Here is a 20050-nt window from a genome sequence, read left to right as displayed (position 1 = left end):
GTGTCATCTGTATAGCTATGATAGTCAATCTCCAGGTTCTGAAGGATTTGACCCAACGGGAGCGTATACAGACTGAACAGAAGGGGTCCAAGAACTGACCCTTGAGGGACCCCATAGGTCATTGCCATTCGATGAGATTGAACACTTCCAATGATTACACAATAACTCCTTTCCTCCAGGTAGGACCTGAGCCATTTAAGGACTGCTCCATTTAGTCTTACCCACATTTCCAACCTGTTCAGCAGTATGTTATGATCTACTGCATCAAAAGCTGCATTGAAGTCACCCTAAAATCTTCTTAAACCCCCCCCCCCAAATTATGTGGTTGTATGTGATCATGCCCAAATTCTAGTAGTCTCATTCTAACTGCCTAAAACCGATCACTCTCTCTCTATATATATATACATATATATGTATATATTATATGTCTATAAGACCAGCCTCAACAGAGAGTGTTCAAAAGGATGTCGAAATAGTTAGGTTGGTAATGAAGTGCTGCCTTCACAAGTGAAAATGCAATCAAATGTTTATTGGGCCTCGGGTTATGGTTAAATTAGTCAGCAGTGTGTGTGTGTGCACGAGCACCAGTCATTTGCAGGATGGATACAGCTGGACTTCTGCTCCGGGCGGAGTCTCAGAGTCCCCAATATCATTACAAAAAGTTTCAAAATCTGTTGCTTGTCGCTTTAAAAAATATGTAAACCAGTGTGTAATTTGACAGAAGAATGTCGAAACACCCTTTATTAAGATTTCTGGTGCTTCTTTTTACCCTTGTATGCCAGTTAAAAATGCTAAAATTGTACTTTAAAATAATATAATTCATGTGCCGTTAAAACAAAGGTATTATGATGGCGGCAGTTTGACTATGCAACATATTGCTATTTCTAATATTTCATATGGGGAAATGACGTCCAAATGTGAACATCTCAGCCAGCATTCTGGAACGGATGGTTTGACCGCCAATGTTGAATGGCAGGCATGCCAAACGACTGTCATTGTAGTTCCGCTTCCATTATGACCGAAACCATAAATGTTTTATCGTCTCCTTGCAGTATTACATACTTGAAGGATAACTATTTTTGCTAGTACTAGCAACTAGCGGAAAATGTAACCTGTTGTTATCCTGTCCAAATCAACGGTCGATCTGGTCCTGGTATAACTTTACACTGACGATTTATAACCCTTCACTACCGCTCCGAGTGCCGCATCGTTGCCGCCTTTAAATAACATTTCATTACTTGAATACATTTGTCAAATCCACTTTTTGGAGTTGCAGGTGTACTTAACCTCTCGCCCGCCCAAAGTCGGCGACCCTAATGACGGACATCCACAACACGATATCAATAACCACTTTCACGCTTCATTTATTGTTACAAGGTTCTTTCCAGTGACAACGACACAACACAGCACAGACAGAAGTGTTGATGCTTTGGTTGCATGTTCTTGACTAACTACCATAATAATAATAAAAGTACAGTCTTCAAGAGAAGAGTCACCAAAACAAATCGTAACATTTACAGAACATCCAACACCGTCCGGCCGTGAGGCGTTCACAAGCAGAGAGGAGCCGCCGTCCCTCTGGTCCTTTGTCTTGAAATTAAGAACTAAAAAGTACACTGAAGAGTTTTGACAACCTAAGGTCACCACATACAGAAAACATTAGGAAGCAATTAAAAATACAGTACATATTCGCTGTGCTCCAAGAAGTCCGAAGTGCATCAAGAAGTGTTTTCAGGCTCGAGATCAGACCCGAACACACCAATGTATGCAAACAGACATGTTGGGTTCTGAATGTCTGACCCACGTTCTGTCGTGTACACAAGGTGAGGAAGTTTTGGCAGTTTGAAAATATTTTCTGTATACATTCATCGTTGTTTACTGGATTTAGTGGCTCTCAGAACTCCACGGGCCAGATAAGCTCACTTTTTTTTTTTTTTTTAACTTAAATCTAGTCACATCTTGTCCCTTTACAGAGTAGTAATTGTATCCAAATATACAGTGGAATTGTTTCATCTTGTGCCTTATTCACGCTCATCATCTTTTTTGACAGCCTTTAATAGCATGCTGCAATGTGTTTTCATTTGTAATCACGCTCAAGTGTTAATGTCTAAACTGCTTTTTGGTCAGGGTCACACTTGTAAAAAATGATTTTGAATCTCAATCAGAACTTTTTTTTTTTTTTTAATAACCAAAGAAAACAATAAATAGAAACAGAACTACTCCAAAATGAAAACATTCAACAATATAAAAACACCATTTTGAACACTGATGTTGTACGTTCGTAAATACGCTTGGACGTCAGCAGACTGAAAATAAACTAGTTGCACTAGTCTCACTATTTGGCAAGTTCAAAGCTTTCAAGAGCAAAGCAGAGGAGTTTGATTCCTCACTGTTTTTGTAAAAAAGGACTATGACACAGTTCAAGGAAGGTTTTGTTCAGTGGTCATAAAGCAATTTATATAGTAAAGTGGCCATGTGATCTTCATGTTGTGATCTTCATATTGAAAAGGAGAGTCAACTGGAAGGCTTCACGTTTTGTGATTTTAACAACTATAAATACTTGGACTGGGACTTTATTATGTTAATTTTGAGGAACAAAACATGCTGCAGGCAGAACGGCCGTCAGGGGTTTCGGTTAGCGTTGACCGCTTTAGTCGGAGCAACATTTGGCTCCGTAACTGGCGAAAAGAGAAATTTGGTCAGCGCAGCTCAAGTTCAAGTTCAAATGAATTTGCCAATCTCTGATGTTTTCCTCTCGGCAGCACTTGAGTGCAACAGCAACGAAGCAGTTGTTTTAAATGTGCGTTTATTCAATCAATCAAAATGTACTAGGATTGGAAAAGAATAGCTTATTTGATCAAATATTTGAATTTGATCAAAATGCGATTGATTGCAATTCATCAATTACAAAGTCTCTAATTAGGACAAACACCAGCTGTATTTCCTCCAGGGAAGGAAAATTGGAGTCCCACCACTAGTAAATACACGCATCTTATTACTGAACTGCCATAGAAATAAATGCAACGAAAGGGACGCCCATAATAAAAGTCCTTGACCGTGCATTTGCCCGATGTGTTGCAAAAGCCTCCTGTTTGATCGCTTTTATGTTAATGGCCGGATGGAGGTTTAGCGTATCGACGTGAGCAGGCGGGAATTTCCCTTCATAGCGCACCTGGCTAACATTCTTTCATCGCCGTGCGCTTCAGGACTCTTCATCAGTGGCACTGAGGGAGCGCTCCTGCCGAAGTCACACATACAGACAATTACAACAACTCTTTCTTGGAATTTTCTTGTTTTTGTTTTTTTTAATACATGTGCAATTCTCTTAGTTTGAGGTTTAGGTTTGACATGAACCTTCAGCTGAGAGTGGCAATAAACGTCTTAAAAGTCTCGTTTTCAATTCAACTCCTGACAAAACCCAATTCCAATGAAGTTGGGACATTGTGTAAAACGTGTGTATATATATATAAAAATGCAATACAATGATTTGCAAGTCCTTTTCAACCTATATTCAATTGAATACATTACAAAGACAAGATATTTCAAAATGATGAACTTATCTCGTGCAATTGCCATTTTTATTAGTTTCCAAATTAGAAACATGGTTTCTCCTCAAGACCAAGACTTACAAAAACACATGAAATTAAATGTTCATTTAGCCCAACAAAATTCAAGCAAAAAGCCAATTTTCCAAGAAATGATGTGCCTGCATAATGACTAATAATAATAATAATTAAAAAAAAGGTTTACAGCAGTTGACTCACAAATGATGACTTTATAAAAGTGTGCACATAACACAAATGAGACAGAATGTACACTACGATACACAAAAACTCTACATTAATATCCTGTTCAAGGCAGCATTGTAAGATTGGGTAAGTGTATCTAATGAAGTATCTGGTGAGTATCTACGGTACACGCACGCACACCCAGTGAATTACCTCTTCTTGTTCTTCGTCAGAGTCATCGTCACTAACAACAGGCTTGGCTCTGGTGCGTCCCGATCGTCTGCTGCGTCCCTTTCCGCGATCTCCGCCTCGCTCCTTCCTGCCCAGTCGAATCTTGACCTTGACGGAACGGGCTAAAGGGTCGCGCGCGCCCGCGCAAAATCAAGGTTTAAACAAGAGGACTAGAGCTTTCGCAAAGCAGGGAAGAATGAAAAGTAGAGTACTGTACTTTCCGACTCGGATCCGTCATCCTGTTCCTCGTCGTCTTCCTCGCTGTCCTCGCCCTCGCTCTCCTCCTCCTTCTCGATCTTCTGCCTGAGACTGGTGAAGACCGACTGCAGCACGATGGAGTCCTCGTAGATCTGCTCGCGTCATCATCATTATCATCATTATCATCATCCTAGAATGAAGAGGTTGCGCAATGGCCCTTACCAGGGATCCCTCCAGGTTGAAGGTTTGCGCGTTCTGGAAAAGAAGCATGACGTCTCTCTCCAGGTCGCCGAGACTGCGGTAGCGGTGACCTCGAATCCTCTCCTGGTATTGGTGAAGGATGATAATTTTAAAAAATGTTTTAATAAAAAAAATGTAAAAAGTGAAAGCGCCACTGTGACGTTACCTTGATCTTCCTGAAGTCCACTGGCTTGCGGATCAGCTCGTAGTATTCGGGCAGCTCCTTGCGAGACGGCAGCTGGATGAACACTTCGCTGAGCTGACGTCCACTCGTGCTGCGGGAGGTGACATCATCAAGATGAGACAAGAACGGTCCGACTCATCAGTGCTGGGGAACAGACTTCAGATGAACAGAATCACACTTGAGGATGCAAGAGCAGAGAATGGCATCGCTAACAAACATTAAATGAACTTCCCCTCTCAAATGTAGTTCTACAGGTTCTATGCCTCATTAATGATGGAAAACGTTTTGAAATGATTTATCTTGGTTGCACTTGTTTTCTTTTGGGTTTTTTTCCCCCACACAAAAACCTGGCATTTTAACAGTGGTGTGTCTCTACACACCAAGAACTGACTACAATATCTCTTTATTGTAGACACTGCAAATGAGGGGCAAAATATTTGAAACAATGCTCTACACCACTGCAAACTAAAACCACCAAAAAAAATGACAAACTATAGAGCCTTTAAAATAATAGTAATAAAAAACAAATACCTAAAATAAAATAAATACCTGGAACTATATTAATTATAATGTATATAATGGAATAAAATGATATACTTATGGTAGACGTGTTTTTTTTAATTTTTTTTTACTTCAGAACTATTTAAAAAGTAATTTGAATAACATTATTAATGCTGTATCCATTATTAATGCTGTATCCATTTTTAGTCAGCATGATATGGTTTCTTTTTCGATCAGGGGCTTATTTAAAAAAGGAAACGAAACCTTACTACCGCTACCAAAGAAAGTGCATTTTCATCAGCGCTCGTTGGTTAGCAGGATAATTGAAAAAAAATGGACTGACATTTTGCATATGTGGTCCGTTCAGAACACGCCTACAATTTTGGTAGGGGTCTGATCTGTAAATGTAGAATTTTGGATGCAGATTATGTCTCGCATCTCATGACATTGTGCAGGTGTTGCGTTTGGAACAAAATCAGTAAGCTTTTCTCACCCGTCTTTGTATCTGATGACGGCATCGATGATCTTCTTCATCTTCTTGGTGAGGGCAGGAGGATTGGCGGAGATCTTCTCGACGGGTGGTCTCCCCCTTTTTCGCTGCCTCTTTGCATCTTCATCTTTGTCCCCTCGTCCTCTTCCTCCCGAGGAGCAGGAGGGCACGGGGAGATCCGGGTCCCGATCCCGCTTCCGCTTCCGAGTGGTGGTCTTCTTGTGCCGCACCTCCTCCTCCACCTCCTCCAGCGTGCCCTCCTCGATGGCCTGCTCGGGAGGGAAAACCGAGAGTCAGTCGACCCTCCGCCTCGCGGTTTCCCCGTCTTTCTCCCCGCCCCCTTTTCCTCCAATTACCTTGAGCCACTGCTTCTCGGTCAGCGAATCGCTGTAGTCCACCTCCTTGCGCTGGCGAGAGCCTCTTCCGAACATTTTCTCCTCCTCCTCCTCGCAGGTGAGCCGCTCCACCTCGGCGTCGTCCTTCATGATCCAAGTGGGCAGCTCGTCCTCCTCCATCAGACGAGGTTTACGCCGCGGGTTGCGGGCGTCCTCACGCCGCCGGTCCAAGTCCATGCGCTGCCACAGAGCAAAACCGCAACACTCAGTCAGAATGGATTCTTCCGTCGCACTGTGACCCGCATTTCTCTTGAGGTCTTTCTTGCACAGGCGCTAATGCAGTAGTGGGCAAACATTTGTCAGGTCATTTGTGCAGTTATATTAGTGCCGTACTGATGAGTTCAGACAAGATTTGACATGTTGTTATGGATCTCAATTGAGTACAGGGGCAGGATACGCCCCAGTGCAACATGATTGGCTGCTGCAAAAAGGTAAGGACCCCCTAGATAGAGCTTAAGTGGGATTCATAATAACACCTTAATGAACAGTTAATGTCTGTCTGTGTTATGGTGGCCAAGGTGGGTTCATCAAAAGGAGCAGCTTTCAATTGATGCAATCATTCTTTTGAATTCTACTGAATTATGACATTACTGTATGTTTTTTTACAAAGTACAAAGATTATGGAGTCCTATTTTTTTTCTCATTAACACATTACAACAATATTAAAAAATAAGACAGGGCCACTCTCTCAAATGGTTTGATCTCAGCAAGACAAGAAAAGGTGTGTCAAGTGTACTACAATTCTTGATACTTGGGATATTTTGACAAAAGGTGTGTCACAAACATGTTATTAAGACTCCTGGGAACTGTTTTAAATTGTGATTTTGTTGTTGTTGAAATAATGTCTCCTTTAATCATATTTTCTCTATTTTTTTTTTAAACAGGTGGTTATCCTAGTTACTAGTACGCTTCTACGTTTAGACAACTTATCATTCTCTCATTTCCTCATAAGAATCAGTAAGCTGCAGTCAAGTGATTCAGCTCGTTGACTTGGGTTCCACCGACACTTTTGTTCATTGCATGCGCATTTGTGAAGAGAATTCTCGGAATATTTCCTAGAACAAAGAGATTGTTTGGGTTGAAAAACAGTAAAACATTTTTGCGACCTATAATAATGTGAAAAACAAAAATAAAAAAAACCAACAACAATTCTGTTACACCGGCAATTGACAGTTATCTCGTCTAGTGTTTCTTTGTCGTTTCCTTCCCTGGAGGAAATACAGCTGGTGTTTGTCCTAAGCAGATCATCACTGACCATGAACTGATCAAACTCCTCCTCGCTCCTGGCGATCATCTGGTTGACCGTCTCGTCGTCAGGGACCTCGTCCTCTTCCTGAATACAGCAGACCGACATTGGCAAGTGAGGAAACCCTTTTGCAAAAACACCCCAAAAGTGCTGTGTTGCCGGCGCACGCACACACATTTATCCGAAGACACACGTCTTGTCCCCAGACCTCGTCTTGCTCCTCGTGCTCCAGGATGGCCTGCAGGAAGGCCCTGCGCTCGTGGCTGGACGACTTCTGGTCGAACATGCCGGCCTGGATCACCTTTTGGTCTACGTTCAGTTTGTACTTGGCGGCGGCCAAAATCTTCTCCTCCACGCTGTTGACCGTGCACAGGCGCAGCACACGCACCTCGTTTTGTTGGCCGATGCGGTGAGCTCGGTCCTGGGCCTGCAGGTCCTGAAACGACACAAAACTAAGAGCTGAAATATTGGATTTATACAAACCTTACATGAATACAGTGGACCACCCCTTCGAATAGTGAAAATATAATTGATGGGCATTCTAACTGCATTGAAATGTTTTATTTTTTTAAACCCTGACATTTTTTTTTAAATAAGGGGGGATAAACTGCCATTGAGCATTTTTGGAGTTTGGTTTCTCACCCCAAAAAGTGTAAACAATAAACGTTTTTTGACCGAAGAACTGATTATTTCCATCTGCATTATTTCTTGTGGTTTGATTTATTCTAAATCCAAACATATTGGAAGTTAACAAAAAATAAACAAAAAACAAAAACAAAAAAACCGCAGGAGAGAATAGAGTGAAACCTGGTGCGGGTTCCAGTCCGAGTCAAAGATGATGACAGTGTCGGCAGACTGCAGGTTGAGGCCGAGGCCTCCCGCGCGAGTGCTCAGGAGGAAGATGAAATATTCTGACTCGGCATCGTTGAAGGTCTTCAGTAACATTCCTCGGTCGTCGGCCTTGGTGGTGCCTGGCAGGACGACGCATTAACAAGCACATGTTCGACATCATATTGACGATGGACTGAAAAATCTATCATTACCACGGTGACGCTCACCTCGGTCATTGTCTACTCTAAAAGATTGGTGGACCAGCCGGGACACCTTTCGTGCTGTGTTCGTGCTCGTGTTTTGTTGTGTGGAGCGCTTCCAATTTGGTGCACACTCAAGCTATATGCAAAATTACAAAACTTAAAAAAAAAAATGGGAAATTGTCCATTTTCAGGAACATTTATGAATTTACAGGACTCAATAGGAATGAAGTGGATATGCAGATTTACATCACCAACAGGGACTTTACATTTTTACATTTTTGTAATAATGTAAATTTGCATGCATATTCACGTATATAAAAAAAAAAAAAAAAAAAAGTTCATTATTGTGTGGTTTTATATGTTACACTATTTAAAGATGACCCCAAATTTCAAGATAATTCCCAATAATTTGCATGGAAAGTACTGTTTTATGAAAATCCCAAAAATCTACAGCAAACGTTGCACCCCTTTGCAAATATGCTTGTTGTAGTTTAGTGTTTAGCATCTAAAAAAACAAAAAAATAAAAAATCATTGACGCAATTACTTTAGTCTACACCATGTCTTCTCACGTTTACCGGAGCGTCTTTGAAGTGAATGCAACTTCACGACTGTCGGGGGAGGCCAGCAGGAAAACAAACCAAAACCAATACAAGTATTTTGAGAGAATTTGGGTTTTACCATCCAGACGCAGATACTTGAAGCTGCGGTAGGCGAAGTAGTCCTCCATGATGGTCATGAGTGAGGTCATCTGACAGAAGAGCAGCACTTTATGGTTGGTCACTTGCAGTTTGGGGAGGATACGATCCAACACCTCAAATTTTCCCGACGCTCGATACAAGTCAGGGCTGACATAGAGACAAAAAAAAATTTAAATCAAAATATGAGGTGGAGATAGCATTATATTAAATGCATGCATTTAAAAAACAAATTTTTTTTTATGTGAGCTGTAATTAGCACTTACCCTTGAACTATTCCGCCAGAGAAACCTAAATGTTCAGAGAAAGATTCCTGCAAAAAAAAACAACAAAAAAAATCGGCAAAGTTAGTCAGATAGTTTTCATTGCGTGAAAATCGCAGAGCACAAAATAGACAAAGAAGCACTAATACTGTACACAAAGCTCTTCATATGGTCATCGATGTTCACCTATTGTTGTGTAATTGAACATTTTCAACTTGTTTCAACAATTTGATCCTTCTGTTATCCTTCTGTATTTGCCATGTCTGGGGCAGAGAGTGAGAAAGTAGGTTTCTAGGAGGCAGATGAGTTCTTCCCTATAAAGATTCGGGAAGGCTCAAGCAACTGAACACACGGTTTGCCTTGTGATCAGAAATCAGAAGGAAGAGAGAGCGAAGGGGCGAAGAAGAAGTGAAATGACGTGAAGAGCAAAGCCACTCTTTTGCACAAGGCTTAGACCCGTTTTGATTTAGCCCCGAAAAGTCAGGATCTTCTCAACGGTAATTCTCATCAGACTATCCGCTGCGCCGAGTAGTTCATTTTTGACAGAAATGTTCTGTAGGGCGTCGAGGATTCCTCTCAGGCAATGCCCCTCTGGTCAAAGGTTATCTTTGCAACGATTCCTGGCATTAACTTTGACCATTTGATTTCAAAATTACTTATGCATTATCTTGTCATGTATACATTATAATATGAGCCAATCGTACAATTTATATGGGCTTACAGTCACAATAGCCTGTCGAGGGAAAATATAAATATGATGCGGCCCGCAACAAAAATGAGTTTGACACCCCTTGCTCCACTCTATCGCTCTTGGGTGTGGAACCTAACTCCTGCAAGGAACGGGCGAGCACTGTATTACAATTTGACTTCATTCCCGAACACTCCTTTCTAATGTAATGAGTAAACAAAGACGAGATATTCCTCCATTCAGTGGTACCTCAATCTGCTGGAACATGTATGGATGGTTACAGATCTTCCTCAGCTGCATGATGGTGTTCATCAAAGTCTTGGTGCCTCCTTTGCCCTGATCAAACACATCAGAAAACAACATTTAATTACATTTAAGTTATACATTGATAGTGGAAACAAGGCCCCTCGCTTTTATGAGACCCTAAAACCTTGAGTAAATACTCGACCTTCTTGTCTTTCTCCGAGCCGTCGGTCAGCAGAACGCCCTTGGCCTGCATGTGTCTGTAGAGCACTCGCTGGAGAGACGACATGTCACATTTGATCACGTATTCCACCTGCAGGGACACGCAATGTGCATTAGAGGAGGGCTGGGATGAAAGTAAGCCTTCTTCACAGTAAGCCAGTCAATCAGAAATCACCACCAATGAGATTCACATCCTAAACCACGGCTATTGTTATATCTGTCTGTTTGCTATGAAAGAGGTCAGTAATGCCTTCTCTGGTAGCTGGGCCTCCACTTCTTTCTTCAACCTGCGCAGCAAGAAGGGACGGAGGACTTTGTGAAGACGGCGGATGATCAAGATGGTCTCCTCTTCGTTGAGATCCACCTGCAGGGCGGGACGGACACATCGGAGCGGATGGAGAAAGTCGACACGCGACTGACAAAATAGCAAAAGTAACCGCGCATCGTATGTCAGAATATTCTAAGACGTTTGAATGAGTGAAAGTCCATTCACAAAAAGCAGCAGTTGACGAAGAATTTTCAAGCCGCTTGAGGGCACCGTACAAACAAAGCTCAAGGAAATACAATAAAAAGAATCCAAAAGAAAACGACAATTAAAAGGTCCAATAATATGGGAAATGCAATGAGTTTGCTTCGGAGGTCAGGTGTTAGCAATTAGTATTGCTGCGAGCAACTAGTGTCTTATGTGGCGGTGTTGCTTTAAGCAAGACATATCTGAACACAAACAGCGCAATATAAGACAATAGAACGAGACTCAGAAGCATATATTCTTTATCCTCTGCGAATGACGTCTAATATTACTGCCGTACTGACAATCTGCCAGATGAGCAGGGTAATCCCGCATGCAGTGCGAGCGACTCACCTTCTCGCCTGTCATTGCAAACGGCGCATTGAACCACTGCTCGAAGGTGCTGCAGCTCTTGAAGATGGTGGGCAGGAGGAAGTTGAGCAGCGCCCACAGCTCGGGGAGCTTGTTCTGCAGCGGCGTGCCCGTCAGCAGCACCCGCCTCGGCGCCAGGTAGTGCGTGTTCAGCACCTGGGTCAGCTTACAGTGGTGGTTCTTCATGCGGTGGCCCTCGTCCACGATCATGTACTTCCAGCGGATCTGCGGGCGGTTGAAAAAATTAAAGCAAATGGAAAAAAAGACTTCATTCAAATAATAAGAATAATAATAATGACACTAACTATATTTGGGGAGAGAGAAGGGTGCACTGTGTGTTTGATACGAAAGCCCACCTTAGCCAGGACTTGCTTGTCCTTGATGATGTACTCGTAGGTGGTGAGGAGAACATTAAACTTGCCACTGCGCAACTGAGGGACAAAAGCTCTTCTGGCGGCAGGAGAACCCTGAAAGGAAGAAAAAATACATATACCATTAGTGGTAGGCATGCTCCCCCTGGTGGTATGCAAAAGAATCAGTGAATTAAATACAAATAAAATTGACCTTTTATTAAAACATGAAATACAATGTAATGCATACAGTCAGTTTAAATTTGGGTTTTCAAAATCTAGTCCAGTACTGTACATTTTTTTCTTTTCTTTTCATCTACAGCACATTTTTCACTTTTCAAGAACATTAGGGTACATTTTTTTTTTTACTTTTAAGTACAATACATTTGCATTTAATCTTTAACTGTTTGTTTTTAAAATGTATTTTAGTACTTTTTTATTTACCTTTTATGTTCAATACAATTTTAATTGAACCATTTAAGTATTTTTTTTAAATATGAATATACATTTTCCTATAATTAAGCAGCGTTAATCCTTAAACTGTGCACAACGTTCCAGTGGCTTCAATTATAAAACACTTACACAATGTTTAGGAATAAAAGCGTTCTCGATGCTTTAAGTTTCAACATTGAGCGATGGATAATAAAGTGGTGAAACCTACCTTATAGGACACTTTCACAACTGTGGGTCCCCACTTGTCAAACTCGTACACCCAGTTTGAAAGAGTCCTGCTCGTCAGAAAGAGTCGTGATTAAAAAAATAAAAAAATGAATTTACACTTAAAACAAGGAGACTTGTGGGCTCACGAGAGGGGCACGATGATGAGGTAAGGTCCGTTGAGCCGCTTGTGCTCCATGAGGTACGTGATGAGCGCGATGGTCTGGATGGTTTTGCCCAGACCCATTTCGTCAGCCAGGATGCCGTTCAGGTTGTTGTTGTACAGCGACACCAGCCACTCCAGGCCTTTAATCTGACACCCAAACGCAAGCGGTCCTCATTGCACGCGCACGGCAAGATGGCACACGACACGTCAGGGGAACGAGGTTTCACATAACGTGACGCATCGGCTGCCCACCATTTGAAAATCGGACATTTCATTCGTTCGATTGCGCAGATTACTGTCGGGTAGGTTTTCACTCAGTGTTCATATAGTCACTGGTTGAAATGATAATAATAGAATTTTGTAGAAAACCACATTAAATTCAGTCGTTCAATTAAAAAAGTGCTAAAAAAAAGCTAAATTCTTATCAATTCCCATCCTTACACACAACCCATGATTATTATACACACGTGTTGCGCGAGCTAGCTTAGTACATAGCATGTGTACTTACCTGATACTGTTTGAGTTGTCCGTTTATCAAGAAAGTGGACTGCTTTTCCACCTTCTCTGTGACGGCGTGAGCCACGGCGTAGTAAGACTGCAGTCCTCGTGCGAACGCCGCGCCGCTGTACTCGTCATCCACATCCTGCTTGGCGTTCCTACACAGGAAATGTTTACTGCTTTTCATGAAGTCATGACAGTTGAACGGCACGGGAAAACGTATCTCAAGTTTTGTCGTGCGTCAGGAAATCCATTAGAGTCAGTAGCAGGGCCACCTGTCGGTGTACTCACTCGATGATGTGTTGCACGTCCACCTCTGACACGTCCTCGCTGTCGGGGTCACTTATCTTCTTCTTTTCTTCTGTTAGTGCACTGGAAGGCTGATGCTCCTCCTCGTCCTCCTACCACAGAGCAGGTACAGTCAACGTTTTTTTTTATTTTTTTTACCAGGTTTATAGTGGAAAACACCCACCTCTTCCTCCTCTTCATCCTCGCTGTCTTCACTGTCAGAGCGTGGGGCCACCTCATAACTTGAAAACAAACAAACAAGCAACAACAAAAAATTCAACGTAAATTCATTCCAAAAATGTAAAGATAAATATCAAACAATTTCAATAACTCAAAGTTGTAAATCCCAGTAGTTACAGTATATTGGGAAGGCCCAATGAAAAGAATGTTTACTGTATCTCACATTGTATTTAAAAATCACTGTCTGTCTATTTAATTAGTACGTTTTCTTAGTTACATTATTTTAATTTTTTTCCCCAAATTTGCTTTTCTTGCACTATAATGTATGCAAACCAACATTTTCTAACTACAATAAAGAAATATATATAATGTACATCTATACATGTATATACAATTTATATATATATATATATATATATATATATTTTTTTTTAAATATATTTATTTATCTTTTCATTAGTTACATGCATTTTACACAAGCAGAACCAAAAAACACTAATGCCCAATAAATAGGCCGATATATAATTATGCAAGCCAGCAAATATAAATGATGATTGAAGCACCAAATATGATGACGATTGCTAATTTATGACATCCGTTCAATGGCTAACCTCCACCACTAGCACGCCTTTAAAGAAAAATCAAATCTTCTCGTCACCCGGGGTTCATCTCCAGCCACGTCTCCAGCTGTCCCACCTTCGGCGCGTCCACCCCGGTCAAGATGTTGCCACTGTCCACGTGGATGACCTTCACAGGAAGGTCACTCATCTGACTGGTCTCATCCAAAGGCTGCAGAGGAAGCGAGATCAGGTTTGACATCCTAAATAGAAGTCACTGCCACAATAAAAGAAAGATCTATAGAAGATCTTCCTTCTCTGAAGGTCTGCCATGCTTGTGACTGCTCACCTCTCCATCAGGCCCCAAAGCCGGAGTCTGTCCCTCTGGACTCTCCACCTGGAAGAGAAGAACCAGAGCGGTAGGTTGCAATTTTGAGAACTTCTCACCTTAGGTGTAGCAAGTACTGTGGTCGCTGGGTAACCCTCATTTTTTCCTGTCCTCCATACCTTCTTCTTCTTCTTTTTCTTCTTCTTCTTCTTCTTCTTCTCCTTAAGGGCTTGCGCAGCCTTGTGCGCGCGAACCAGCTCGGTGAGGTTGGCCACGTACTCGTCAGTCTGCTGCAGAAGGTAGGCCAGACGCTTGTCCTTCTTCTGGTCGATCAGTTTTCGGTAACCCTCCTCGTCTTCTGCCTGAGCGGACGGACACGTGCGAAGGCGGGATTATCGGCCGGAAGGCGAATACGTCCGCGATACGCGGCGGCCGCAGCTTACCATGAGTCTCCTCATTCGCTCTTTCTCGATGCGCTCGTTCTCTTTCTTCTGCTCCCGCTCGGTGTTGGCGTGGTAGGTGGCCACAGCTTTGGTCAGCTTTTGCATTTTGCCCGTGATGGAGCGATGGTACTCCTTGAAGTCTTTGGCATGTTGAAGGATGCTGTTGAGATACTCCTGCAGTGACGTGGCGAGAGATATTTTCTTGAGAATGTCTTTTTTTTGAATGTGGCTGTTAGACTGCAAGTTTACTGTAAATCTCTCACAGAAAACTACAACCACAATCATAAACACAACATTGTTAAATGAAAACCTCATTGACAATGTCAATCAGAACTGAACCTTATTACCTTTATAAAGGCCGAATTTCTTATTATTACATAACTGACAGTATATTGGATCTTATTAGACGGCGTAGATGTTCCTCATGTTTTGGCCAGCAAATGCCACGTTGAAGTGTTGCCTACCTGATGCTTCTGCCTGCGCTTGCGCTCTTGTTCGATCTTCTGCTGTTTCTCCAGTTTCTCTGTGATGCGAGCCTCTCGCAGGCTTTGCCGTTTGCTGCGTTTGTAGGCCTTGGCATCCAGCGCCGTTTCTAGAGCCGTGTCGCGACGCATGCACACCACCACCTCCTGTCGCAGCTGGATGCGGCCGCGGACCATAGAAAACACGTCAAATATTTCAGTCAGCGCAAGGGGTTTCGGTTCCGCCTGCGGCAGTGCTCACCTGTCTCTGGAAGTTAAGCAGCCGTAGCGCTTTGAGTTCTATGGTGGCTTTGGTTCGTAAATCTCCAGCCAGAGAGCCCGGCAAGTTCTCCAGCTCGGCGATACGATGTGTGATGCGGGCCTGCAACCTGCGGCGCACAAACACGTTACCGTGACTGTAGAACGTTGTTGTGTTCCATAATAACTTGTTCCTGGTACCTGTACTCCCTCTCCTGCAGGATCTCCACGGGGTCCAGGCCACAGGGCTTCTGGATGGGGGTGATGCGGCTCTGCTTGCTGTGGTAAGGCATCATAGGAGGAGGCTGCGCCGGCTGCCCGGTGGACTGCGTCTGCGGAGGCATGACGGGTGACGCCGCCGGCGGCACCGAGGGCGGAGCGGGAGAGGGGCGTCCCGTCGGCTGGGGCGGGATCAGCTTTTGGGGAGTGTTGGAAGGTGCCGCTGCATTTATCATCGGGCCTGGAAACACGTGAGAGAATCAAGAAGAGGCCCCCACACTATTAAAACAGTTTATTGGCATCCAAAATCTTCCATTAGAGTTTGTGGTGTATATGAAGTAACCAGGGCTTGACATGAACTTTGCTGCTCACCAGTCACTGAGGCTAGCGGTTTCCCAGAGTTCCTAGCCACTCAGCATTTTCACGAGCCACCATTTTGTTGTTGGATAATTCTGTTTAATATGATTACAGAAGGCATCCGTTCATGACAAAACATGGCATTACTGCAACTTTTGTGGCTTATTTGGGGTTGTTCACCTTTAATGTTAGGTGATGGACATTGTGCTGCACCCATCCCTGCTTCAGCGTTTTGATCAATTAATTGTTCAACACTGGACTACCTACCGCAACTGTCTTGACTTTGTTGCTTATTTCGGGCCGTTCTAAGAATTTTAATTCTGCATGGTGACGGACACTGCACTGCACTGATGCATGTTTCAGCACAGGTACGAAGTAATCTCTTCATGATACATCACTGCAACTTTCCTAATATTTCTGCCTATTTCCAATCATCTTGATTATTTTGATTGGGTAAGATGACAGACACTGCGCTGCACTCATGCATGCATCGGCACGTTTCCACGAGTCATCCCTTCATAATACAACATGCCTAACTCCTTCAATCATGCTGAAGCGAGGGAAGCGAAGTGTACTTGAAGACGATATGGATAGATATGGAACAAATTGGATTTTAGGTGTCAAATACACATGAAGAGAATGTAACACAATAGAAGCCACAAACCATCCGGCCAGGACTTGGGAGGTCCATTGTGGTTTTGTCCTTGCATCCCCACTGCTGTACCCGATGGACCTGGTGGAGGCATATTGGGACCCATCATTCCTAGACGGGAAAAATATGCTTTGTGTGTTAAAATGAATCTTTTTGTTTACTGTTACAAAAATCAGCAGCTTGAAGCAAAGACTGATTGTTGCATCCCGGGAAAGGTTGGCAAAGTCAACATTAAGTCCTCACCGTGAGCGCGACTGTAGCCTGAACTCATCGGTCCTGGCGGTCCAGCTCCTGGAGTCAAGCTGGTCATGGGCTGCTGCATGCCAGGCATTGGCCTTTTCCCTTGGACGGCCATCTGGAGGTGGTCCGGCAGGGGCTGACCCCGGGCCAGCATCTTATAGGCCATGATCTGAGCTCTGAGTTGGTGCAGTTGGCTCTGGTTGAAAGGAGTGGGACCCCCGGGACCACCGGGTCCAGAAAGCCCACCGGATTCGAGGCCTGACACTAGGGTGGGGACGGTGGAGCTTAGGCTGGGCCCGGGGCTCGGTCCTGGCCCTGAAACGCCGAGCGGTCCCGGGCGGCTGCTGGGGCCCAAAGAGTGCTGGTCCCCACCGGGGCCTTCTAACGGTGCGGAGGCGGAGCCGGGGCCAAGTGAAGAGGAGGATGAGGAGGAAGATGGAAGTAGAGGTCCAGAGGGAGGGCCGTTGGAAGGGACTGGACTAGAATGGTCGGAACCACCTAATGGAGAGTGGTAACCTGGAAGACATCAGGGAGTCAGCTCAGCCACATCAGTATTTTGTTATCTGTCAGTACCTTGTGAGTGTTGGTCCAGAGGACTGGGCGGGGGACCCATACCAGCGTGCCCGCCCGGCCGCACTGACAGTCCTTTTATTTGACTGAAGCGACTCTCCTCGCTCATGCTCTTGTCGTGCATGCCCTCCAGAGGCTGAAAAGACAATGTTCAAAACATGCTAAGTACAATGCAGCACTCTTGTTGTTGTTACCTTCACCAGGGAGATTGTATTCATGCAAAAACTACTAGCTGAATTGTAAGACACCGCAAATATTATGTGCATTTAATCCACTAGTGTGCTATCTTGTTTTATCAATTCCGATTTTGCTTTATTTTGCAAAGAAAACAATACCTGCGGTAATGTAGATTTTATTTTATCTTAATTTTATCCTGCTCACTTAAGATTCTTCTGGCATGGACTTATCCCTGTTATGTGTTTGTTTAAAAAAAGATAGTAATTAACGACACGATATAGTGGATATCCAAGTTAAGAGTAATTGGCTGGTTCGTGGTAGTTGGAATGTCCTTACTTTGTGGAGGGGGTGCATGCCGTCCTGGCTGTAGCCAGACGGGCCCGGCTGGGAGAGTCCGGATGAAGGAGGACCGGGACTCGGTCCCATCATGCTGTGAGCGGAGCCTGGGGAAGGACCGGCGCTGGGGCCCAGCATCGCCCCAGGGGAGGGACCCGGACCGGGAGACGGACCCGGGCGGGGGTTGCCACCCATGGGGGGATCTGGGGTGGACATGGCTGTCGTCTCCTGCAGCAGGGACCTGGGAGGAAAGCTACACTTGGTGTGCAATCTTGAAAAAAAAAAAAAAAGACATCCAGTGTGTCCCAACCGTTACTGCGCCAAGGCACACATTTTACATATGAAATATCGATACAATAAATAGAGATGTACAAAGATCTATTATTTGTAGTAAATAAATCATAATTTTCACATCAATTAAAGGGAAAGTTTGCAATAAAAAAAAAATAAATCAAACACTTTTTGACAATTTCTTTTTGAAACTGTCATTATGACCTGACAGTAGAATGTGATATGATCTGTGAACGAAAAAAAAAATGCTTGTGCCTCTAATTAGATTTGCGAGAAACCACCGCACAAGAGGAAAAACAACCAATCAGAGTCAGAAGGTGTAATTTACAGGGTGTCCATTTTTTTGTCGTATGTACGCGGGCAAACTCAGTGGGCACACTCCCGCGCCCTCAAAAAATAAAACTTCGAACTGGGAATCATATACTGTAACAGGGATGGGCAAAATATTGCAGTGAAAGGCCACATTTGAATATTTTCTTTTTCAACGCATGGGCCAAGATGAGTCGTTGCTTAAGTAAAAAAAAAAAAAAAAAAAAAAAAAAAAAGGTTGACTTTCACAATAAAATAATGAATTCCAATTTCATTATTTACAATACATACATGAAACAGTTATTTAATGAGATAAAAGAAATACATTTTAAAAAAAAAAAAAAGCTAAATTAATCCTCGAAATAAAATAAAATACAATAATATACTTTGCCCACACCACACACACACACATATATATATATATATATATATATATATATATAAATATATATATAAATTAAGATGGCCCATGATATTGAAAACGACATGAAGCAATGGGCGTTAGGTCCATTCAGTCCTAAAGCCCATCAATGACCCTGCAGCACTAAACCATCCCCGTGGTGAGCATTAGCACTTGCGGCTGCACCTTCCATCAGCAGCTGCATAAAGTACGCGCGCTGTGGATCATTTCCACAAGAGGCCGCGTTGGATATTCAACAAGAAAGGAGGGGGGGGGGGGGGGGGCAATGATGGCGGACTGTGCACGTACGACTCATCTACCTGCACCGACGCAACTGGCAATCCGTGATGGACTTGTGCTCGGAATCTGAGGCGGGGGGGCGCACAGGACATTTGACGCACAGCAAATGAATCCACTCACCGTGTTCGCAGTCGAGCGATGATGATTTTATTTAACCGACGCGGCTCGAGCGACAGCCCCCCACTCCCCCCGACCCCCGCCACAGAACGACTCCACTTGCGGCGCCTCCTGCTCCGGTGCGGCCGCCGCTGCAGCTCCTATGACCGAATGTCTAGTCAAGGCTGCAAGCAAGTGCGCATGCGCGGACAGTCACAGCGCCGCACAATGGAGAGCGTACAGGTGCGACTCGGTATCGACGTACGACATTCCGAGGTCACGAACAATTTACTACTTTACGCAGAATGCGTAAGAAGACGTCGTTACGCGACACGGCACGAGGAGACGCTCATTTACCGCCGTACTTTTTTCATTTGTCTATTTGTGGGCTAGAAGTCTATTTAGTGTAATTGTGCACTGCTGCGTTAATGATCGACTATTATTATTATTTATTGATATCCTGTAGATAAGTGTCATTATGCGACCTAAGAAAGTCACTACGCTTATATTTTTATTAACAGACATGATTTTAATATAGAGGAATAACAGGTACTGCATATGTATTCAAATACAGGTGGTACCCGTGTTCTATACTCAAACATGTTAATAAAAAAATATATAAGAGCACAGTGACTTTCCGAACACCCTGTATTATGGAGGACTTTTATTTACCTTATT

At 43.4% G+C, this 20050-nt stretch overlaps 1 protein-coding gene across 2 annotated transcripts; it reads right to left on the bottom strand.

The window, feature by feature from the left end:
• Positions 1-1340: 1340 nt before the first annotated feature.
• On the bottom strand, positions 1341-19580 carry LOC133477111 (transcription activator BRG1). 2 transcript variants are annotated; one of them, XM_061771486.1, is made up of 34 exons: positions 19397-19580; positions 17977-18217; positions 17467-17599; positions 16897-17409; positions 16666-16764; positions 15627-15885; positions 15430-15556; positions 15171-15344; positions 14707-14880; positions 14443-14625; positions 14285-14332; positions 14037-14167; positions 13383-13440; positions 13202-13311; positions 12921-13068; positions 12396-12559; positions 12251-12317; positions 11596-11706; positions 11222-11464; positions 10610-10723; positions 10343-10450; positions 10144-10230; positions 9210-9256; positions 8927-9093; positions 8021-8184; positions 7389-7649; positions 7223-7300; positions 5929-6147; positions 5576-5844; positions 4564-4672; positions 4380-4481; positions 4177-4309; positions 3942-4081; positions 1341-3238 (listed from the first exon to the last, which is right to left on the bottom strand). In XM_061771486.1, exons 2-34 carry the CDS (start codon positions 18190-18192, stop codon positions 3203-3205), a joined length of 4992 nt encoding a protein of 1663 aa, XP_061627470.1. In that variant the 5' UTR covers positions 18193-18217; positions 19397-19580; the 3' UTR covers positions 1341-3202. The 2 variants fall into 2 exon arrangements, with proteins under 2 accessions (XP_061627470.1, XP_061627471.1); XM_061771487.1 differs by having other exon boundaries at positions 5576-5841; positions 19397-19578.
• Positions 19581-20050: the final 470 nt, after the last annotated feature.

Source organism: Phyllopteryx taeniolatus, chromosome 4 (genome assembly GCF_024500385.1).
Source record: "Phyllopteryx taeniolatus isolate TA_2022b chromosome 4, UOR_Ptae_1.2, whole genome shotgun sequence".
NCBI classification, from domain to species: Eukaryota; Metazoa; Chordata; class Actinopteri; order Syngnathiformes; family Syngnathidae; genus Phyllopteryx; species Phyllopteryx taeniolatus.
Note: the sequence above shows the minus strand (reverse complement) of the source record. Positions and strands in the feature narration are given on the sequence as shown.

Bases quoted from the DNA above. Each gene is read 5' to 3' on its own strand.
- LOC133477111 (XM_061771486.1), bottom strand. From the start codon at position 18,192: ATGTCCACCCCAGATCCCCCCATGGGTGGCAACCCCCGCCCGGGTCCG. The intron at 14,168-14,284 runs GTGAGCAGTCAC...CTTCCTCTGCAG, and splicing joins CTTTGGGGCCTGATGGAGAG to CCTTTGGATGAGACCAGTCA. The intron at 10,724-11,221 runs GTGAGTCGCTCG...CCCGCCCTGCAG, and splicing joins TTGCAATGACAGGCGAGAAG to GTGGATCTCAACGAAGAGGA.